This window comes from Rhea pennata, chromosome 6, assembly GCF_028389875.1.
Source record: "Rhea pennata isolate bPtePen1 chromosome 6, bPtePen1.pri, whole genome shotgun sequence".
NCBI lineage: Eukaryota > Metazoa > Chordata > Aves > Rheiformes > Rheidae > Rhea > Rhea pennata.
In genome coordinates, this window is record NC_084668.1 from 32,780,287 (window position 1) to 32,801,248 (window position 20,962).

General features: G+C 40.7%; 1 protein-coding gene across 3 annotated transcripts; it reads left to right on the plus strand.

The window, feature by feature from the left end:
• The first annotated feature begins 220 nt into the window (after window positions 1-220).
• On the plus strand, window positions 221-20,753 carry LOC134141952 (MOB-like protein phocein). Of its 3 annotated transcripts, XM_062578582.1 has the most exons (9): window positions 221-338; window positions 2,295-2,459; window positions 11,754-11,816; window positions 12,377-12,477; window positions 14,189-14,231; window positions 14,498-14,584; window positions 16,394-16,473; window positions 17,348-17,459; window positions 18,393-20,753. In XM_062578582.1, the coding sequence occupies exons 1-9, from the start codon at window positions 258-260 to the stop codon at window positions 18,522-18,524; spliced, it is 864 nt and encodes a 287-aa protein (XP_062434566.1). In that variant the 5' UTR covers window positions 221-257; the 3' UTR covers window positions 18,525-20,753. The 3 variants fall into 3 exon arrangements, with proteins under 3 accessions (XP_062434566.1, XP_062434565.1, XP_062434564.1); XM_062578580.1 differs by lacking the exons at window positions 221-338; window positions 2,295-2,459 and adding an exon at window positions 9,475-9,578; XM_062578581.1 differs by lacking the exons at window positions 11,754-11,816; window positions 12,377-12,477; window positions 14,189-14,231; ... (2 more) ...; window positions 17,348-17,459; window positions 18,393-20,753 and adding exons at window positions 3,809-3,898; window positions 4,450-4,808.
• The last annotated feature ends 209 nt before the right edge of the window (window positions 20,754-20,962 follow it).

Consider the following 20,962-nt stretch of genomic DNA (forward strand, 5'->3'; position numbering starts at 1 on the left):
CAGTTCCAGAACCTTCTGGAACGCTCATGCTCGCTACGGGTCAAGGGTGACGTGACGTCACTTCCGGTCCGGTGCGGGGCGCGCGGGGCAGCCGCGGTCCCCGCGGCGCGGGCGGCGGCGCCGTTGGAGCGGCCGCCACCTTCCCACGCGGGCCGCAGCCCCGCTGGGGAAAAACTCGCGGCGGCATTCCGGCCCCGCGCGGCTCCGCGCGGCGCGGCGGGCGGCAGGGCCCCGCCCCGGGGCGGGGCCCCGCGCGCATGCGCAGGCCGTGGCGCTTTTCACGTGTGCGCGGCGCGGGCGCGGGTCAGTGTGTGGCGGGGAGCGCGGCGGGCGCCATGGTGAGTGCCCGCCGCGGCCGGGCGGGGTGGGGCGGGGGCGGCCGCGCCTCGGCACCGCGCGGGGCCCGGCGGCCGCTGCGTCCCCCTGCGGGCGGCTCCCCGGGCTGCGGGCGGGGGTGCTGCCGCGCGGCGGCTCCGAGGCGCCGTGAGGCCGCGGCGGCGCTGCGGGGAGCGGAGCGGAGGGCAGGGGAGGGAGGATGGGGCTGGCGGCGCCGCCGTGGCGCGGCGGGCGGGCGGGCGGGCGCCGGCCCGCGGCGCTCGGGAGGCGGCTGGCAGCGCGGCAAGGTCACGCAGCCCTTGCGGGGGAGCGGTGGGCCGCGCGGTGCGGCCTTCGCGGGGCGCCCCTCGGGCACGTCTGCGGTCGGGCCGCGGTGCTCGGGCTGGCGAGGGGGCGGCGGGCGCGGCCGCGCCGGCTGTGGTTCGGCTCTAGAGAGCTCGCCGGCGAAGAGAACGAACAAAAAACCTCTCCTGCGTTATTAACCGTTCAGTCTCTCTATATAAAAGCCTCAGCTTTTATAGGTAGATGTTAGTGCAAAGAGCGGTTGTGCAAGGACTGGGATGTCCTTGTTCTGAAGCTCGATTTCTTTTCCCCCTCCATGTTTTTACTGGTCTGGGGAAGTAACATCTCTCAAAAGTTAGTGTAAAACATCCATGTTCCTAAGCCCAGTGGTCTACTTCAGTTAAGCACGAGTCACTGGAAGAATAAATGGAGTCCAGAGCTATTACCTTCACAGAGCAAAAGGATGCAGCCTTTTCCATCTGCAGGTTTTTCCACATTACAGTAGTAACAACAGTTTTTGAGGAGCATGGGGACAGCTTCTCTCATTTACTGGGATTTGTGTGTGCTGCCTGTAATTTCTGAGGCATTCCTGCTTCTTAAAGCATGAGAGTGTATGTTGATGATCTCGGTGAAGGGGACCTTGGATGCTAGAGCCGTGTTTCTGGCTCTTTCTATGAGTGCTCCCTGAGTGGGCTCTGGGTACCTGGTTAGCAGAGTGCTGTCGCCATGTGACTTGGCAGGTCTCCAGATCCTTCCTCTTGCATCGGAACATGCTGGCCATCCCTGACCCCTGTTGTTGAGATTCTGCACTTGCATTTAGCTTGTGGGAATCGGATTACTGTTTCTGAAATGCAACCAGTAGTGGTAGGTAGTAGCAAGAAATGTTAATCCTTAGGCAGGGGTAGCTATTAACTAGTTTCCTACATGAAGGAAGAGCAGTCAAGGTGGAAACGTGCCTAGCCTCTTGCTGAGTTACAAAAACTTCCACTCTGCAAAGTTGCTGTCTGTTTGTAGAACTCGGCGTGAATAACTGCACTCTCGCTCCAGACTTCAAACTTAGAAGCTGTATATGGTTTTGTGAAGTAGTAAGCCTTGAAAACATCTGAAACTGACTGATGCATGGTACTTGTCAGGATATTACTTCTTTACTACTAAACACTCCAATACAGCAGATAAAAAGGGAACTGACCAAGGAGGTCTTTAATCTTCATTAAATCTCACTGTAACTTGATAGATACATTTCATGTAATCATCAATGGTGGTGATAAACTATAGTAGCACTAATGGTTTAGGATCAAGTAGCTTAAAAGCCAGTAGAGCTTTCCTAGGCAAATGAAAAGGTGGCTGAGCCTATCTGGTGGTGGTTTGTTAACTAGAGTACATCTTTGTTCTGCTGAACCCTTAGGATTGCCTGTTGTGTGTCTGCTAATTCTGCTCAGGAGAGAATTGCTTCTAGGCTTGAGATGCAGAACACCTCTAATTCAGCTTTGCTTGTTTCTTTAACAATTTCTAGTGCAGTTAAAAGTTGCATATACTTGCCACTATTAAAAGCAAATGTCTAGCATCTTTCTTAAATTCTTGCTTTCTCTCAGAACAGAACACTTTGGGGTTTTTAACTTCTTATTGCCATTCTGTTGTAGTGATCCTCTTGTTTAAATATACAATTATTTTCACAGGCAGGAAAGGCATTTAGGAAATTTCTTCCCCTCTTTGATCGTGTTCTGGTTGAACGATGCGCAGCTGAGACTGTAACCAAAGGAGGCATCATGATTCCAGAGAAAGCTCAAGGGAAAGTGCTACAAGCAACGGTAGTGGCAGTTGGATCAGGAGCCAGAGGAAAGGTAACTACATTTAACTTTGGGCAGAATTAGTAATGGTGTGGTGGTAAGTTGGAAATTTATCAAAAAGGGATTGGTTGCTGTATAAATTAGTGACATCTTACAAAAACAAATGAGGATGATGAGTGAAGGTTAAAGTGCAGACTCAGAGAGGAGGTAGGAATCTTGATTTTTTTCCCCCCTCCCCCATTGGCTCTGACCTTGATTTTCAGTCTTCCTCTTATTTGTAAAATATAAAATAATTGCTTTTTAAAAAATGAATGTTATTTATTGATGCTTACAAGCAGCATTAAAGAGTAGTTTTAAATACTTGAAACTATGTTTTTTCTGGGCTGTCATGTTTGATCACCTTTCAGGTAAAACCTATGGGATTAGCAGCCCTCTTTCTGAAAATGCTGCTGATCACATGCCTGAATCCCTGTAATTTGTGAGCAGGGTGGAATCTCAAAATGTGGCATTGTCTTATGTTGTGCGAAATACCATTGCCCGTAAGGATTAGCCTTACTGGACAAAAAAAGAAAAGTGTTAAGTCATTTTTCTTTCATGCTTAAAAAAGAGGAAAAAAAAAGCCTAGGATTGTAAAAAGGACAGTATTTACTTCATTTCACAGTTTAAATCTCTTTGTGGCTGTGGGCTTACCATTTCTTCTTTCCTTTCTTCATAACCTTTCTCCCCACCCTACCCCACCCCCCAAAAAACACATTGATTTAATTATTCAAAATGTGTTTAAAATTTAACTCGTGCATGTTTACCCAGACTTTCTTTGAGTCCCTCCATAGATACTGAGACAAAAAAGCATGATACCTCAAGGCTTTATATTGTGAAATGATGTTAATAATTACCCAACAAGCTAATATTTATAGCAGAAAAGCATAATTAAACTTAAACTTTACCAGATATTTCTGAGCAATGTATAGATTTGCCAGCAACACCAACAAGTTAATCAAGTAAGAAAGATAGGAAGGCACTCTTAACTGTCACTTCAAGAAATTAGCCCTGGTTACAGAATAGGAAACAGACTCCTGATTTAGAGGGGGAATTCCATAGTCTGTCACTTACTTTTTTCAGACTCTTTTTTTTAATTTGCTTTTTGTTAAAGCCAAATCCTCCTCAGAATGCCAAGTGAAGAGTTCAGTTGCATTTACACTCGAACTAATGGAAGTGCTTTGTGTTCAGAAGATTAACTGCAGTCCTACTGCTTCTAATTATTGCATATAATACAATAGAGTTGTTGTGATTTCTGAATGTTGTATATGGGCAAGGATCACTACAGTTTAAAGGATTTTTTGACATTAAATCTCAAACTGTTTACTTTGTTTTTTTTTTAAAAAAAAAAAAACTTTTTCTTTCAGAATGGTGAGATTCAGCCAGTAAGCGTGAAAGTTGGTGAAAAAGTTTTGCTGCCAGAATATGGTGGTACTAAGATTGTACTAGAAGATAAGGTAGGTTGCCCAACTTTGTGAATGGAAACTAAGCTGGTTCCCAGAAGGTCACACTGTCAGTGATAAATATTGTAATTTTTCCATGGGACTGGAAACATTCAAAAAATGCAACTGTGATTCTAGTGGGAGCAGCTGGATCAAGCTAGCTTCTGATATCTGTTGTACTTGCTATTTCCACCCATGCTTAGAAAAACTATCAGAATAAACATCTGGCCTGACCTTTGGGTGGAAGAATTCAAGTACGTGGTTGGCATATGCAGCAAAAAACCGCAAACCCTAAAGTGCTTTGAAATTACTGGGAATGTCCTTATTTTTGATAGGGAAGAGTTACAAAATTGCTTTCTTGACTGTTGCTGTCACTATAAACAGTAATCTGATATCTCTCCAAAAAATATCTTACAAAGGAAAAATCTTTGAGAGGTCAACAGGTAGAGTGAGTCTTGGTTATCTACCTTCTATTTTTCTACTTTGTGACTGTGATAGTCTTGACTTTAGAAACAGTATCTGTGAAATAATTGATATGATGGGTACTAATGTTTCTTTATTTGCAGGACTACTACTTGTTTAGAGATGGTGACATTCTTGGAAAATACCTGGACTAAACTACTACTTGCAGTATCAGTCATCCATTCCACTAAAATGCTGAAATTTTTCTGTTCATCATGTAAATAATGTCCTTTATTTTGTAATAAACAGGCATCGAGTCTCTGAAATAACTTGTGATCTCACTGTAATGATGGAACAAATAAAAGTATGTACAGTCAAAAATCAGTTGCTGTTGTTTGAGTTCCCCTGGACAATGAAATACAGATGACCACCAACCAGCCTTAACTATTCCAGACAGCATCATTTTTATATCCTCTGCTCTTACTGAGATTGTAAAGGCCTGTACAATAAACTTCTAAAACTACTCTGCTTCTGTCTCAGTTTCTGCTACTGCTCAGTGAAACTGAGTCTTAATTGTGTAGTGTCTTGAATTAATCTGGAAAATACAACTCTGCTATATGTTTTCACCTAGTTTATATGAAGGTGGGAGATGGATTTAAAATGGTTATAGCATAGTTGCTGCAGTGAAGAGGACTTCAATCTAGCTCTGTTAAATGTCAAACTATACCGTAAGTAACAGATGACTGACTTGTCCCCTTCACTTTCTGCAGTAGCTGTTAATAGATTATGGGGTGTTTGGTACACTGAAAGATTAATGCACACAAACCACCAAAATAGTGCAACTGCTATTGCCTACACCCTCCTGCAACCAGCGTGCCACCCTGCAGTCAGCATGACACTTGATGCTAATGACAGCAGTGCTAGGCTAGAATAGATTCATCCAGTTTGCAGATCCAGCAGATCAGAAGTCTAATGCTTCTTTTGCATGTCTCTTAAGTTTTGCTAATACATAAATAACTTCATAGATATTAATCAGGCAGAACTAGAGCTTTTGCTGATCTTAATACAGTAACAAAGCTTTTCCCTATGACAGATTTCTCTAGCTTTTTCATGAGTTAGTACAGTGCTGATCCTTTCCCACATACAGTATCTGACAAATTAATTAGACTTAATCCTAAACTGCAATATTCTTAAATAGTGAAACATTGTATGGGCTTAATTTTTATTCAAGTAATGCTGAAGCAAACAACTGTGCATATTTTTTAACCACCTTGTTGACCCTATCTTGCCTTGGAAAATGATTCAGGCTTATTCAAATGTGACCGTAAAATAAGTACTTTATATGATGTTCCTACCCTCAGTTGGTATGCATATACCTGATCTAGAGCAGTCTGGGAATACTACTACCTTAAGTAAAATGTTTTGATGTAGTCTTTCCTACCTGAAATAGATGAGTGTTGCTACTGAAACTTTTAACAGCAGTATTTAAATGGTAGTGCTCTCATTATGCTCAAGCGATTATGAAATCAACATCACTAGATAAACTAAGTCTTACTGTTTTCTTCAGAAGAAAACAACTGTAATGACAAAGATTCTTTAAAAAACTTCAGTATTTGCAATGTGCAGGATTTCAGCTTTGACACACTCTTTAAAATGATGTATTTTCTGACATGGTTTAGGGTGCCTCCATAAGATAAACTTCAGCATATGGGTCAACTGGAGCCACTTTTACATACACAGATGCCACCTACTGCCTAGCAGTTCCATTAGAAGAGGAATTATATTTGATCTTGGCTGTAATGCTTTTTGCCCTTCCCTACCCCCAGTTCCATAGCATGCTGCTTTTCAGCTGGCTACCCTCTATTCTGGAGCTATAAGCAAGTAGTGTTCAAGTAGTTCAACTCTTATTGAATTAGAATTCATGCCAACAGAAAGATTCTAAATAAATGCAGATTTTTTTTTTTAAGTATAAAAAGCCTAAACCTTGAACTCTGCCCTACGGCAGTCTTACATTAATAATCCCAGTGATGCACTTTACATTTGAAATTTTAAGATTGTTGCACTACAGGAATCCTAAAAGACAGCTTATTGTGTAATGAAATACAAACTTATCGAGAAACAAGCATGCCTTTATTCTCCATGGTAACATAGGTGTTAACATACCTACGATACACACATAACACAGGCTGCTGAAGATGGGAAGGTATTTAACATATTTACAGCCTACTCAGGTTATGGAAACCAAACAGCCTTTCAATGAGAAAGACATGTAGTATACAGCAGCTCTAAACAGGTAAGTGTTTAGGCCTAACACTTCAAAATTTCTTTTAATAACGTCCTTTAGAGAGACAATTTTTGTAGGATCCCTGTTCACTGCAGATGAGGTTTCTGTGCATCAGGAGACACTGTCATCTGCGGGGGTGCATTAAGGCCAGGAGACCCAAAGGAACAGTGGTAGCACATACCACTTATTACTTGTACTACTTACCTTTAAGCGCTTTTTTCACTCCTCAGGCTGCACTGCCGTACTAACCCGTTCCCCAGCAGGACTGCACTGAACTGGCACTGCAGTGTTGCCAAGCTCACACACCAGTTACATCTTTCTCTCTTCTCTCATCCTATATCCAGCCTGCGCTTTCAGGCCTTGGAGATTTTCAGACCTTGAAATCAGACTTATTTAATAAAATATTTCACATGGATGTATCTACTAGCCTTTACATAACTGACAAAAGAAGTCATATTTCAATGAGAACTTTGGGGGAATAAGAAATTTGAGGATGTAAAAGAAAATGCACTCCTAGGCCTAATCAAATGGAGGACATGCTTAAGTGTCTGACGAATCAACAGACATAGAGAACATTTTATTCTTGCACTGTAAGGGTATCACTGTAAGCAAGGACAAGATAACTATTACACAGTCAAGGTGATCCATCTGCTATTACTGTTTTTTAGTCCATGGCTGCCTGCCAACCTCTATATCCTTCTTTTATAGGGGAGAGCAGTATCAATCACAAATGTTTCTTCTTGGCTGTTCATTCTTGTAGTTTAGAATTCTTCTACTGTTTTCTAGACTATTTCAAAGCTTTAATTTGGGGCAAAAATGTTATACAAGCCTACTTACATGCTTCTCTGGGAAGATGCAATTCCTCCCAGCCTTTCCTTAGGCAGTCTGACTCTTAAGGAAACAAAAAGCGGACTGCAAAGTGCATTAGTAAAGGGAGAAGAAAAGAAGGCAAGGTTCCCAACTGCACAGAAATACACAATAACAACTTGGACAAATATTCCACTTTTCCTTCTTGCACAATAAGGGCCAAAAAAAAAAAAAAAAAAAAAAAAACTTGATCTGGTTTTATAAGCAACTTGCAAAAAAAAAAACAAAACGCAAGCAGCTCTTCTGCTAATAAGGACAACAGGAACAGGAGAGATCTACAGACTTTAACACTTTGATTAAGAAATACTGCAGATTTCTTCTCTGCAAAACCATGAGTCTGTTCCAGATTGAACTAACATATATACACCTCATTGACAGCATTGACAGGTGGGTTTTTTTAGCCAGATTTATTTGCATTTTCAAAGCCCCAGTGTCCATGAATTAAAAGTCATGGACAAACGGAAATGTCAACTCCCTCATTTTTCTGTGCTTTAGATATCAGCTAAACCTTGGAAATGTTAACAGAAAAAAAAATGCCGAATTGTAGGGGCCTTAACCAGGCAGCAGTGCTTTTGTTTTGTAACTAACTGGCTAATTATAGCATCAATCTTTTTAGAAATTAATGCTACATTACAATTGATCTAATGAGGTAATACGATACTTACACCCTTCATTCTAATGCACCAGTGTCTCCTAATGTTATTAACCTTTTCATGGTTTCCTACACACAGTTTTCAAAAATGCTGAGTTTCACCATGTGACTCAAAATAACTAACATCTCTTGTGTAGGATTACTGACCTATAGTTTGGGAGTAAAACAGTAACCAATGCAAACTGAATTCATATGCTTGAAGTTAAATATACCACCTCTGTGTTACTGTGTAACCTGAATGGAAGGACCACTCCTTCCAATATAAACTCCTTCGTTAGCGAGGTGCATGCATGCATGCAGGCAGGAGGTAACATAACCCTCCATCTCACCAGCTGCACGCTGCCAGCTTTCAGTTAGAATATGGCCTCCAGAACATGGCGGGATTCCCAGTGGATCCTTTTCATGGCATTGCCCAGGCAAAGTAAGTACTCAAAATGCTTTCTGATGGGAAATCACAATTACAGAACATGTGAAACGTGTTACCTGGAACATGTTTGCTGAGTGGAAAAAAAGCCCTAAGTGTTCACTCCGTAATGCAGTGGAACTAAGGACAGGTACCTGTAGTCTCCAGTTTTCAGGAAACATCCTACAGCTGAAACCACATATATACTGATTTTATCGGGGAGGGAGGCATCTTAACCTCTGCCCCGCAGCTCCACCATCCTTGCTTCCAACCAGGAGCAGTGCAGCCCTGCCCAGCCCTCCTGCTCTCCTTCCTACCGTCTCTTCTCCACAAACAGGCAGCTTCAAACTTATGTTTCTTCTCTCTCATCCTGCAGAGGTAACAGGGGCTGGTCAGTCTTTCAGAACATCTACCTGCTCTTAACAGGTACCTCTTTTCGGGCTACCACCAGCTAACGTTGCCTTTTTATGCCTTCTTCCCAAGCAGCGCCTGAACACCCAAGGCCTGGCTTGCCAAAGGCCCTGCCCAGCGAGCCCCTTCACCTGCGCCCCCCCGGGCCTGCCCTGCTGCCCGGAGAGCCGCTCACGCCCTGCGGCGTGGCGCTGCAGGGGAGCTCAGCGCCGCCTGGAACCGGCCTTGCCGGGGGGCTGGGACAGCGCCGGCGGGACCCAGCGCGACGCCACCCGCCAGCCCGCCCAACGGCCTCCCGCGGGGGTGGGGCGCTGCTCTCGCGAGACTGGCGCCCAACGGCCTCCCGCGGGGGTGGGGCGCTGCTCTCGCGAGACTGGCGCCCGCCCAACGACCTCCCGGGGGGTGGGGGCGTGCGGCGCTGCTCTCGCGAGACTGGCACCCAGTGGCCTCCCGCGTTGGGGGGGCGCTGCTCTCGCGAGACTGCCGCCCGACGGCCGTTGGGCGGCGCGCGGCCGCCGTTGCCCGCCCGTGGCGGCTCCGCCCCCCGCCGGCGCCCGTTGCGTCCCCCCCGCCCCGCCTGGCGCAGCCGCATCCGGGTTCCGGCGCCGCTGTCACTATGGTCATGGCGGAGGGGACGGCAGTGCTGAGGCGGAACAGGCCGGGCACCAAGGCCCAGGTGAGGCGCCGCCTTGCGCGCCCGCCCGCCTTGTGCGCGGGGCCGGGGTCGGGGCCGGGGCCGGAGCAGCGCGGGGCGGGCGGCCCGGCCGGCCTGGCCGTTGGGGCGGGGCCGCGGGCCTGGCCGCGCCGCGGGGCCCAGCGGCAGCTCCGCGCGGGGCCCGTGGCAGGGAGGCCTTGCCCGCGCCCAGGAGCGCCTTGGGGTCGCCGCGGCGGCGGGGCCGGGCGCGGCCGCCGGGGGGGGGGGCGCGGCCTTGCTCCGCGCTGCTTTTCCCCCGGGCCCGGAGAAAGCGCTTGGGGCCAACTCGGCACCGCTGCCCGCTCGGTTTTCCACAGGGCAAACGTCTCGCTTGTCCGAGCTCCCAGGCTTCGGTTCTGGACTGAGTCGTGTCACTTCCCGCCTGCCTCTGGGACAGAGCCATATCCATAGCGTGATCGCTTTCTGCCGCGGCGCCTTCTGGACGCCCGCAATATTGGCAGTATCGCAGAGCGTGCGTGCAAATAGTCTGTTATTAACTGAGGCGAAGAGCTCTCTTCCAGGTCTTAGGCTTCCTTAACGCACAGGGTGGTTTTTCTAATACGTGAAAATGTATTTACTCTTCTTGATATTAAAATACAAAATGCGTGATCATCTTTATGAGCTCCCTGTGTGATCATACACACTGGCTTTAGTTAGCAGCTCTGTATCATCTCCTGCAAGGTAAAACTTGGTGTGTGCTTCTGGAGATGTAAGTCACCCTTCCCTTACGTAACCTGCGCTCCTCACAAAGGTGAACCTGGGCTGCTTTCAAACTGCTTCTCCTAATCGAAGTTGAATCACTTTATGTCTTGGTTTTCAAGGTCATTTTGTAGTGGTACATCTCAGATGTGGAAAATACTCTTTGCAGATTATTTCAGATATGAAATCATCTGTGAGACTTTTCCACAAGATTTGTTTTGCTTTTGTGAAGACAGCCTGGTCAGAAACAAAGCAGCAAATGACACGGAATGTTGAAGGAAAATGCCATCATAATAAGTCTTTTCTCCTGTTAATTTTTGTCGTGCTGTTCAGAGGCAAAACAGCATTGTAAATCAGCTTGTCTATATATGTTTAATTTATACAATGTTCCATTTCCTTCATGACTTCTGCTTGATAAGTTTTGGATATTCTGAAAAATAGAGCAAGTTGGACATAAAACTGAAATAGGTAAAGTTATGAATAAGTCATAAAGTTCAGGTAGGTTGAGGAATTTTTTTATCTTGATGATACACTACTTCATATATTCAAGATACTATAGTACAGCTCTTCAGTATGTAAGTACACTTAGTGATATTTAAACACTGGATATTCACTCTTTTCTGTCGAGATGAGTGTATTCTTTCAAGAACAGATTGCTAGCCTTTAGAGTTGAAAGATTTTTATTGAGTCATTCATTGTGTCTACTGAGATGGCTGTGGGAGGCTGATGTATAATGTTTCTGGACAGTGAGAGGGAATAGCACTAAATGTTAGATGTGTAAAATGCACGGTAAGAAAATGCACGTCTGGGATTATTCTGTTTTCACCATATGTGAATTACTGTAGAATATTGAAGTATAGCTAGCTTTGAGGCAAAACTTGATGAGGTTTTTATCATTAACTGTACTAAACAGTGTGGGTTAGCAGAGCTGATGACCATCCAGTTAAGCAGGATACTGACCATACCAGGGAGCGTAGTAGCAAGTTAGGCTAGCGTTCTGTTATTTTATCTCAGTTTAGAGAAGATGTCTTCAGTGTATTACTGGAATATAGTGGGATTTTAAGCTTAATACCATGTGTATAATGGCACTCTAGAGCCTTTTGTCTTCCCATTCTTACATGGTGGTGTAACACGTAAAATGGGCATTGTATGCAAAAACTTCATTTTAAAAATGCAGGTTACACGTAGGTGTTACAGGAAGATGACTGGGAATGGTGATACTTAAAATACGCTAAGTCAAATAGAACTTTAACTTTCATTTCAAGATAAGACTATGACATTAGGAGTCTAAGTCCCATTTCACCCTGTTACTACCAAGTTTGTGCGCTTCATGTTAAGGTGTAGTTTCCAGGAATTGTATGAACTATGTCTGCATCTATTTTCCCACACTTCTAAGCTTATTCCAAGTGGTGTGCTTGCTCTTCTTTATGTTAAATTGGTTTAAACTTTTTTTAACAGGATTTTTACAATTGGCCTGATGAATCCTTTGAAGAAATGGATAGCACACTAGCTGTTCAGCAGGTATTCTTATTTATAAGAAATGTTGTTTTTAAGAACAGTCTCCTGAGTTTTGTATTTTGGTAAGATACAGGACACAGAGCATGTTTTTTTCCTTCTTGCAGTACAGCTGCAGAAGAGTGAATTTTGTAAGTGCCCTACATAGATAAATAAATAAAAATACATAATTTTATTTGCAGAAATAACTGGAATTCCCATATCTGGTTTCAACAAATCGAGCTTAAGAAAATGGGATTGCCTGACTTTTTTGTTTTGTTTTGAGAAGGATATTACACAAAACATATAAAACTTACCCGTTCTTTTATCTTTTCTAATTCAGGAAAGGCATTTTTCAGATCCTGTTTTCTTTACACTAGTTTTCTTACTGCCTCTTTTTTTTTTTTTAAAAAAAAGGTCCATCAATACTTTCTCTTGATTCTTATCACTCTTCTTCTGAAGTAAAGAAAAATTACTTTTTTCATCTTTGAGAAAGTAATTCTCAAAGATGCAGTGTCCTAAATGTATTGTTTTGCTATAATTACAGCAAGATCTAGAAAAAAAATTTTTTTTTGTTCTCCTCTTAGTATATCCAACAAAATATAAGGGCAGACTGTTCCAACATTGATAAAATCCTTGAACCTCCTGAAGGCCAGGATGAAGGTGTATGGAAGTATGAACATTTAAGGTAAAAATTTATCTTCTGCCAACATAGTTTACCGATTCAAAGTTTTGTTACTTGATAGTGAATCTTTTTGAACATGACAGATTAAAAGCAAGTTAAATAGAATTCAGTATTTTCACTATTAAATATTTTAAAACTTTGTGTTATTTTCTGAAGTTCCTGTTCCTTTAAAGGTTTATGATGCCCTCTGAATCTAGTGTTCTTGATATATATATATATATTTTTTAGAAAAAAAATTGTACTTCAAAAATTGTAGTAGTATGTTTTGGACATGAAAAAACAGCCTTGAATTTCCATTTTCCTAATTTCATCAGTTCCTTATCTCTGCTACCTGGAATGTCAGTTCCCTCCCTTTGGATTCTCCCTCGTGATTTTTCTGGAACTTACAAGAAAATAACTTTTAGTTGGGAAAGCTATAGTAGCAATGTCTTACAGTTCTAAATGTAAGGAAACTTGTAACATTTTGTCCTTCTCTCATTTTGTTTTATGCGGTATAATATATATGTCCAGTCTAGGTAGTTTGTACCTGAACATATTTTTCAGGTTTAGTGTGGGTTTATAGCCTGTTAATTCACCTCTGCACTTCTGTTTTAATCCTTAATTTTCCTGGCATTCTTTTACTATCCTTGTATCCTCATCTTTCTTATGAGCTTGTCTTTTAACTTACTCTTGAAAATATGTCTAATTAAGAATAGTTTTAACCTCCTCCTAGATTTATACATCCTGAATTTGCATCCTGTTGTGTTTTTCTTTCCTCTGGTCTAGAATAGTACCAATAAATACTGGAACTCCTCAAAGGAGAAACAAAAATGTTTATAAAATTGCAAAAGTAGTACATTTTAAGAATGCCCCCTGTCATTTTCACCCACTGAAAATCATCCTAGATTCACAGACTTCTCGCTAAGTATTTGTCACTTTTAGAAAATGCATTCAGATTTTCCTTGGAGAATGGAGGGGTGAGTTCTTTAAGTTAAAGAATGCATTTTCAGATACATTCTCATGAAAGTCAGCAGCATTTTCCTATCTTCTTTATTGCATTTTATCTCAGTTCCTCCTTGATTAAAGAACGGTATTTCTAGAAGCTGTCTGTTGATGATTTGGTGGTGGGACTCCAGCCACTTAATTGATGTGGGGGAGATACATTTTAAAGGGATGGAATGATTGCAGCATTCCATTTCTAAGAAATGGATTTTCTTGAAGTGTTCTTTGAGTGTATTTTAATTTTTTTTACTCCTAGTTATATATATATATAACACACGTGTGTATATATACACACACGCACGCGTGCGCACATACACACACACATATATATAAAGCTTCCTATCTTAAGGATGTTTAATGTATAAACACTCCTCCTAAATTATTGGTCAAACTCAGCTTCCACTTTCAGATAAGAAATACGTATTTTCTTCTGAATTAAAAAAATACACTGGTGTGACTTCTGTTTGTCAGCTTGTACTCTTTATATTGCGTTAATTCCTAGTATATTGCACGTATGTCTTTTCAAGTATCACATCAAGTGAAATTATTTTGATGGTATCCTTTAAATTATTTTTTTTCTGATATATTTTTTCCTCTTTACAAAAGTAATTTCTAAAAATGTTAGAGATCTAGGAAGATGATTGGAATGTGTAATCTTGTTTTGTATTAAGTGTTTCCAGTAGAAAAACAAATTGCTTGATTTTTGATGCTGCTGTGTTCAAATTTTTTTTAGACAATTCTGTCTTGAGCTCAATGGACTAGCTGTTAAGCTTCAGGTAATTCTTGATATTTTTATATTGGTATCAGAGAAGGGACTGTTCATGTTTTGTAAGATGTAGTGTCAGTTTACACATCTTTCTTCTACATTTATACACATAGACTTAAGCTGTGGTTTCAGAAAAGAGGGTTTTTTTAGAGTTTTAGAAGACTTCTGGCAATTACTCTTTTCTGGTGGGGGAAGGGAGCAAGAAAATGATTTGAAAAGATCAGCTTGTTTTTTTGCTTTTGGGTGTTTTTCTTAACTGAACAATTGTTTTAACAGAGTGAATGTCACCCAGACACATGTACTCAGATGACAGCAACTGAACAATGGATTTTTCTTTGTGCAGCTCATAAAACTCCCAAAGAGGTATGGATGTATTCTGTAAAACTGACCTCATGAGTCATAGGACTTTTAGTTTGCAGCTTGGTGTTTTATGGGGACAACATTATGGGCGACCTCTCGATTTAACGGAGAGTTTATGTGGATTAAGAATATCATTTCAAGCTTCCTTCTTTCTCATTCTGTGGTTGGTTTACAGAAGAGAGGGATGAGATACGAAAGAGCTGCTTTTTACAGCAGTACCAGAGACTTTGCACAACACCTTTTTCTCCTCTTGTATTGAGACAGCTTGAAACTCAATGGGAAAAGGTTTTTGCTTAACTGAACGAAGGCATACGTGCTGAGAACGGGCTGTCCGCTTCAGCCATTGGCCTTTATCCATGGTGCTAGGCACATAAGCCTCACTCTGAACTGACTGCGCCTGCATGTTCTGAGGGAAGTTAGTCTGAAAAGGTAGTGGACCCCCAACCCCCCCCCTCCCCCCCTCCTCCCCCCCCCCCCCCCCCAAAAAAAAAATAAGAACAAGCAAACAGACAACACCCCCCCACACACACACGCACCTACCTTTTCTCAAGTAACCAGCATGGTAACAGCAGTTTGCCTGGGTGTCATTACCTTACACTTTGCTTAGCTCTCCTATTCGAAGTACTTGATGCATCATTTTTCTTGCCTTCAGAAGGGCTTTCTCTGTTGCTACTGGTTATGGTGATAGTGCAGTCCATCGTATCTTTGTACTTCACCTTCCAGAATAAGGTGTCAGTTCTTAAACTTCTTTTTGTCCTGTAACCTTTTCCTTAAAGGATTCTAAGATGCCTTTATTTAGCTCTGAAGGGCAGCTTCCTTCCCAGTTCCTACTTTAACCCACTTTCCCCCAAATATATTGGCATGCAGTGTATCTAATTTACTTAGGTATATTGGAAACCTTGAGGCTGCTTTTCTTCATTCTGGTCCGTGGCTTTACGTGTCAAGAGCTGCAAGCAAGTAGATTGACCACTTTCTACCTATGCATTGTTCCCATTCAGAGAGAAGAGGAGGCAATACTGGTTATCCATGAACACATACCATTAAATCTCTTGGTTTGTGTTTTGGTAATGGCTATCATCAACTAATGGTCAGATAGTGTATTATGCAACCTTGAAAGACTGCTGCTGAAAATATGTAACTGTTAAGTCATCTTTAAACTGGGGAATGACAAAATATATGAATGTTCCTGCTCTCTGCCTGACCCAGTTCATCTTTACTTTCTTTTCTCTCTGTGTACCTGATTTCAGAGCCATGGGTTGGCTTAGCCATGCTGATGTTTTCATTTTTGTTTGTCAAGTAAAAAACCTTGATGTATTTAGATGCAGGAATTTTTTAAGTAAGTAATTTTTTTTGCTAGAGTGTTGATTTAGGCTATTAAAGTCTGGCAGCTTGATTATGTGGAAAACAAATGAACTGTAATGATTTGTCTCTCTCTTTTTTTTTTTTTTTTTTCCCAATGTTCTTCCAGTACAGTATCTTTTTTAAGGAGATGCATAAAATTCACTACTTGTGTGCATGATCATATTTCCATAGTAACATTATTTTTTTTCCTGAAATAACTGATATGGCTTATAAAACAGAGAAGAGAAATGGCTCACTTACGGTGAAATGTAGTCAGACCTTCAGGGAAGCTATGTGAAACTTCTGGGAATAAAAATGGCTAGGGAATAAAAATGGCTAGGGAAGTTTAAAGGATTCTTATTTGCAGCCTTTGTGTATCAGGAAACATAACTTGGAGGGTATTTCTTTAAGTAAGTTATATGATGATTTCAGGCATGCACTCATCTGTGTTTATTCTCTCTACTTTTGTAGTGTCCTGCTATAGACTATACTAGACACACACTTGATGGAGCTGCATGTCTTCTGAATAGCAATAAATATTTCCCCAGCAGGTAAACCACTTTTTTTTTGGGGGGGGGGAGGGGAGAAAAGGAAGACAGGGGAATTGGTGTCACCTAAACACTTAAAAACACAAAAAAATGCATAAAACACTTTTCATAGAATCCTACAAAAATACTAGAAATCCTGCAGTACACAGCACTGTTGTTTCTACAGCTGTTTTCATTTTTAAGCCTAGGAAGAATTCCTGCTTGTTGATTTAGTTTGCCATTTACTGGAGCAGACAAGAGTGTTTTTTAGGTGGAAACAGAGTTTTGTTGTTTTGTTTTTCTAATATCAGTGTTACTAGGGGTTTTCCACTGGTGGAGCGCCAGTCTAAGTAACAGGAAAGCCTTTAGAGAGATGCAGTGACTCAAAGGACTTAAACATGACTCCACTGAAAAGCCTCCAGCAGCCAGTGCTGATCTAATGTGGGGTGCTAGCGAGCATAGAAGACAGAGTGCATTCAGCGGGTAGCCCACAAGTCAGACCATGGAAACGTAACTGGAAATGTCAAAATTGTGCTTCTCTGGGAATCCTGCCTTGGCAAGGAGGTACAGTTGGAAGTCTTTCTCCCTTCGCCCATCAATGCTGGAAACCAGAAATCCAGCCATTACCAGAGTAACTGATGATGTTTCTAAACTGCAGACAAGGCCTTTTTGTTGTCAGAATACAATTCTTAAATGTGCAGGATGCACCAACATTTTTATTATTCTTACAACAATAAGCAATTGCAGGCACAGATACCTGCAACCTGCTAAATTTCTTGTATAATTACAGAGTATCGCTTAATAACCAGAATTTAAATTCATGTCAGTATGTATTTCAGTAGTCATTTCAGTAGATCAATAAAACAATGTTTTGTAACCTTTCTTCTGATGCTTACAGGGTAAGCATAAAGGAATCCTCTGTAGCCAAATTAGGATCAGTGTGCCGAAGGATTTATAGAATATTTTCACATGCTTATTTTCATCACCGGCAGATATTTGATGAATATGAAGTAAGTTTACTCTTTATTTCTCAACTCAATGCATTACCTGTTTTCTTTTAACATTACCAAAATACCCACGTCCAGGTGAAGTATTGGTTATCATAAATTACATTTTTTTTAAGAACTGAAATTCCATGTTGTAAATTATTTTGGCCTTAAAATTTAAGTTTTTTAAAAAAATATGTATTATTTATTTACTTTGCCTAGTTGATTGTGGTTTCTCTCATTTGAATAAATGGGCAGAATTTATGAGTTTTTATACCAGCAACTCTAATCTTGTCTAAAGATTCGTGGACATATTCAGCAATTGGTGTAGTTTGTACTGCTTATGTGTTTCCTGTTTGTGTATGTGTTGCTCAACAGTGTGTGTGTGTATATGTGTGTAGGTATGTGTATATATCTTTATATATAAAGTATATAAAGATAACATAATTGTAAAACAAAGTAATGGAGAAGCTAGTAGCATGTTGTGCACCTTTAGTAATTTCCAGCTTTTTTGACTGAAAAACAGAAATTAATAGAGAGACTATTAGGGGTATAGTTAGAAGTAAAAGGAAACTCTGTGGTAAATCCAGTTTAGAATGCTGGAAGAGCTATGAAAATAGTTTTATCGTAACTTAAACTCCCCTTTTAGATAGCGGATCAGGACTGCATTGACACCTGAAAATATTCTTATCTAAGTGCTGTTAAACTGAGCTGTGACTTAAGCCGTACGCTTTAACTTCAGTAGGATTTTTTGTTTATTGCAGTAAATACAAGCAAGCGGTAAAGGGGAGTATGTAAAGTAACACGACTTCACCATTTAAGTATTGCTACTTTCTTAAACTTGCAAGACTAACAAGGCAATTTGCGTATGAGTTGTTTTTTATTATGTTCTTTGTTGTTTAAAATATTCCTTCTGTGTATATTGTGCTTTTTTTCATCCCTTTTTTTAATCTCCAGAATGAAACCTTCTTGTGTCATCGGTTCACAAAATTTGTGATGAAGTATAATTTGATGTCCAAGGATAACCTGATTGTACCAATTTTGGAAGAAGAAGTGCAAAATTCAGTGGCAGGGGAGAGTGAGGCATGATGGGAATGGTGGTACAGAAGCCTGTATTGAACACATACAAAACATTAATTATGTACTGTATATATCATTTTAGACACTTCAATCACGTATCCTCATAGCTTTGTTTAGTGAAATCTTTTGTATGCTGTGTGCATTGCCTTTTAATATGGGAAATACTTTAAGTTATTCATGAGCTGTATATTCATCACTGTGGCACTCATGGTTTTTAAATAAAAATAGTAGTATCTGTTTATAATGCCTGTTAATAAAAGAATTTACAGTTCTCTAAAATTGCTGCTAAACAATCATTGAATCACAATCCTGAATATATATCTGACTGGGTGGGGGAAAAGATTAAAATTTCACAGCAAGCCATTTCCTAATGCAGTAGCTGTATTAGCCTTAGTTCAGAGTTTATCACCTTACATAATTCTGCAGGAAGTTCCTTGCAATGTAGCTTATTCCTAATTTAGATTTTATTTTTTAAGAAGAGTGCTTTTATCTTGAAGATGTACTTTTGGATGTACATATTCCTGAATATGTATATCTAAACACTAATAGGAACTATAGTATTAGTAATACCAAAAGGATAACTTCACTATGCTATTGAACATATATTCTTGATACATGTCTGACATACTTTCTGAACTTTTTTATAAACAGTAGAGGTTTGTGTACATCAGAAAGGAATTCTGTCCTATTATGGCCGAATTTCGTTCTGCTGTCCATAACTTCTTTAAAGAAAAAAGTCAATGGCTTATACCTGTGCATATGTATGGCAACTGCTTACAGATTATACCTCAAATAAATATTCATATAACACTACATAACACACTAGTGTAGTCTTTGCTTGTATTCCCAGGAAAAGCATTCCAAATACTTGAAAAAATTGAACCTGACTCATTGCAATAGTTGTTCATATTTTCAACCTGTGTCAGCCTTCATCCATTCACCTGAATTACACCCCTCAAGATACAAGAGTTAGTCACATCTCTGTTCCCCTTCAAATGGTTGGTTCAGTTGTGTTTGCAGATTTGCAATAACTGCCAATTTCCATGAGTGCTGCTTAGTTATGTCTAAACTGATAGACTATTTTAGAGATGAATATAGTAGATATACTGCTAAGCGTACCTTAATGCGGGTTCTAAAAGCACTAACAGTGTTCTTGTGTTAAATGAATTTTGCTTAGCTGCTCAAAAGTTTTAAAGTTAGCCAGTTCTTTCTGTTATAGGTTGCCAGGGGCCCTCTTTTATTTGTTTAAGCAAGTCAGAATTGACTGACTAAGCTAATTTCTGTAAACTACACTTTGTCTTATGCTTACCTGGGAACAAGGGAGTCCACCTATTTTTAAGAAGTCTTTTTTCATAATATACTGAACATGCCTTAATTTTTTTTAAACAAATGAAGCACACCTCAAGCAACTGTACCACGTGGATGTAAAGGGAATCTAAACAATGAGGAAAATAGAGATCCTAGGCTTATAAAGTGCTTAAACGGCTGTAGTCTTCAGCGGCTCTTTTTGTTTCATGTTTATCATTGTATTTAATTGTCAACAGGATAATTGCATGAAATGTTGTATGAGTGGAAGTAGCTTTAGTTATTGTCTATACACTTAGTTATAATTTGCCTTGTATAGACCACGTTTCTTGATATATATTTTGAACTCTGTATTGCAGATAGGAGGACTGTATTTTTAGAGGTAGCAAAGTGAACTTAGTTCTCTTACAGCTCACTGTAGGACCATCCAATGGTGTGGTTCATTTGTACAGTCACTCTGCCCACTTAAATTGGCCATGGTGACAGACGGGCAAAAAGGTGTAACTGGTGTTGCTTAACTACATTTACTCTAAGAAACTGAAAAAAATGATGTGGTGCTTAGGACTGCATTAAAACTTTAAACCTCTTTTCATGCTTTAAGAGTTTCACATTAAAACAAAACTCTGGAATTTTTAATCCTGTTTGTTGTTGTTCAGATTTGCACTGTAAAGTTAACTTGCTATACTGTCTAAGATAAGGCCTAAGTGAAACACTGCTTGTATTTTCCCTTGCTATTGTTTACATGAGTTCTGTGTACACACATGTACCTGAATAGTACCATGAAACTTCAGTTAGCCTAAGCAAACCATTGATTTGTCTAGTAAATAGGTTAACAGATTTAATTTATACTCTACGTAACAGGAAGACTGTCTCTGAATGATATTGTAAGAAAGAAAAAAATGAGATTAAAATTAAACTGTTTCTTTATCCATACCAGTACATTTTGATAAGCGATTCTCTTTTCACCTCGTCCAAGAATGCAGGCAATTGAATGCTTCTGAGAGAAAATTCTGCACTTCCCCATCTTTGGTTTGAGGTATGCGGACTTCGTATTTCTTCTTTCCAAAGTAAAGAAATGTAATACTCATTAGCACCTTGCAGTTTGAAGTCAGACCTCAATGTTATACTTTACTCAGAATTCA

Excerpts from the sequence above, each read along its gene's own strand:
- LOC134141952 (XM_062578582.1), top strand. The coding sequence starts at position 258 with ATGCGCAGGCCGTGGCGCTTTTCACGTGTGCGCGGCGCGGGCGCGGGT. Across the intron at positions 11,817-12,376 it reads GCACACTAGCTGTTCAGCAG|TATATCCAACAAAATATAAG; the intron begins GTATTCTTATTT and ends TTCTCCTCTTAG. Across the intron at positions 14,585-16,393 it reads CTCATAAAACTCCCAAAGAG|TGTCCTGCTATAGACTATAC; the intron begins GTATGGATGTAT and ends CTACTTTTGTAG.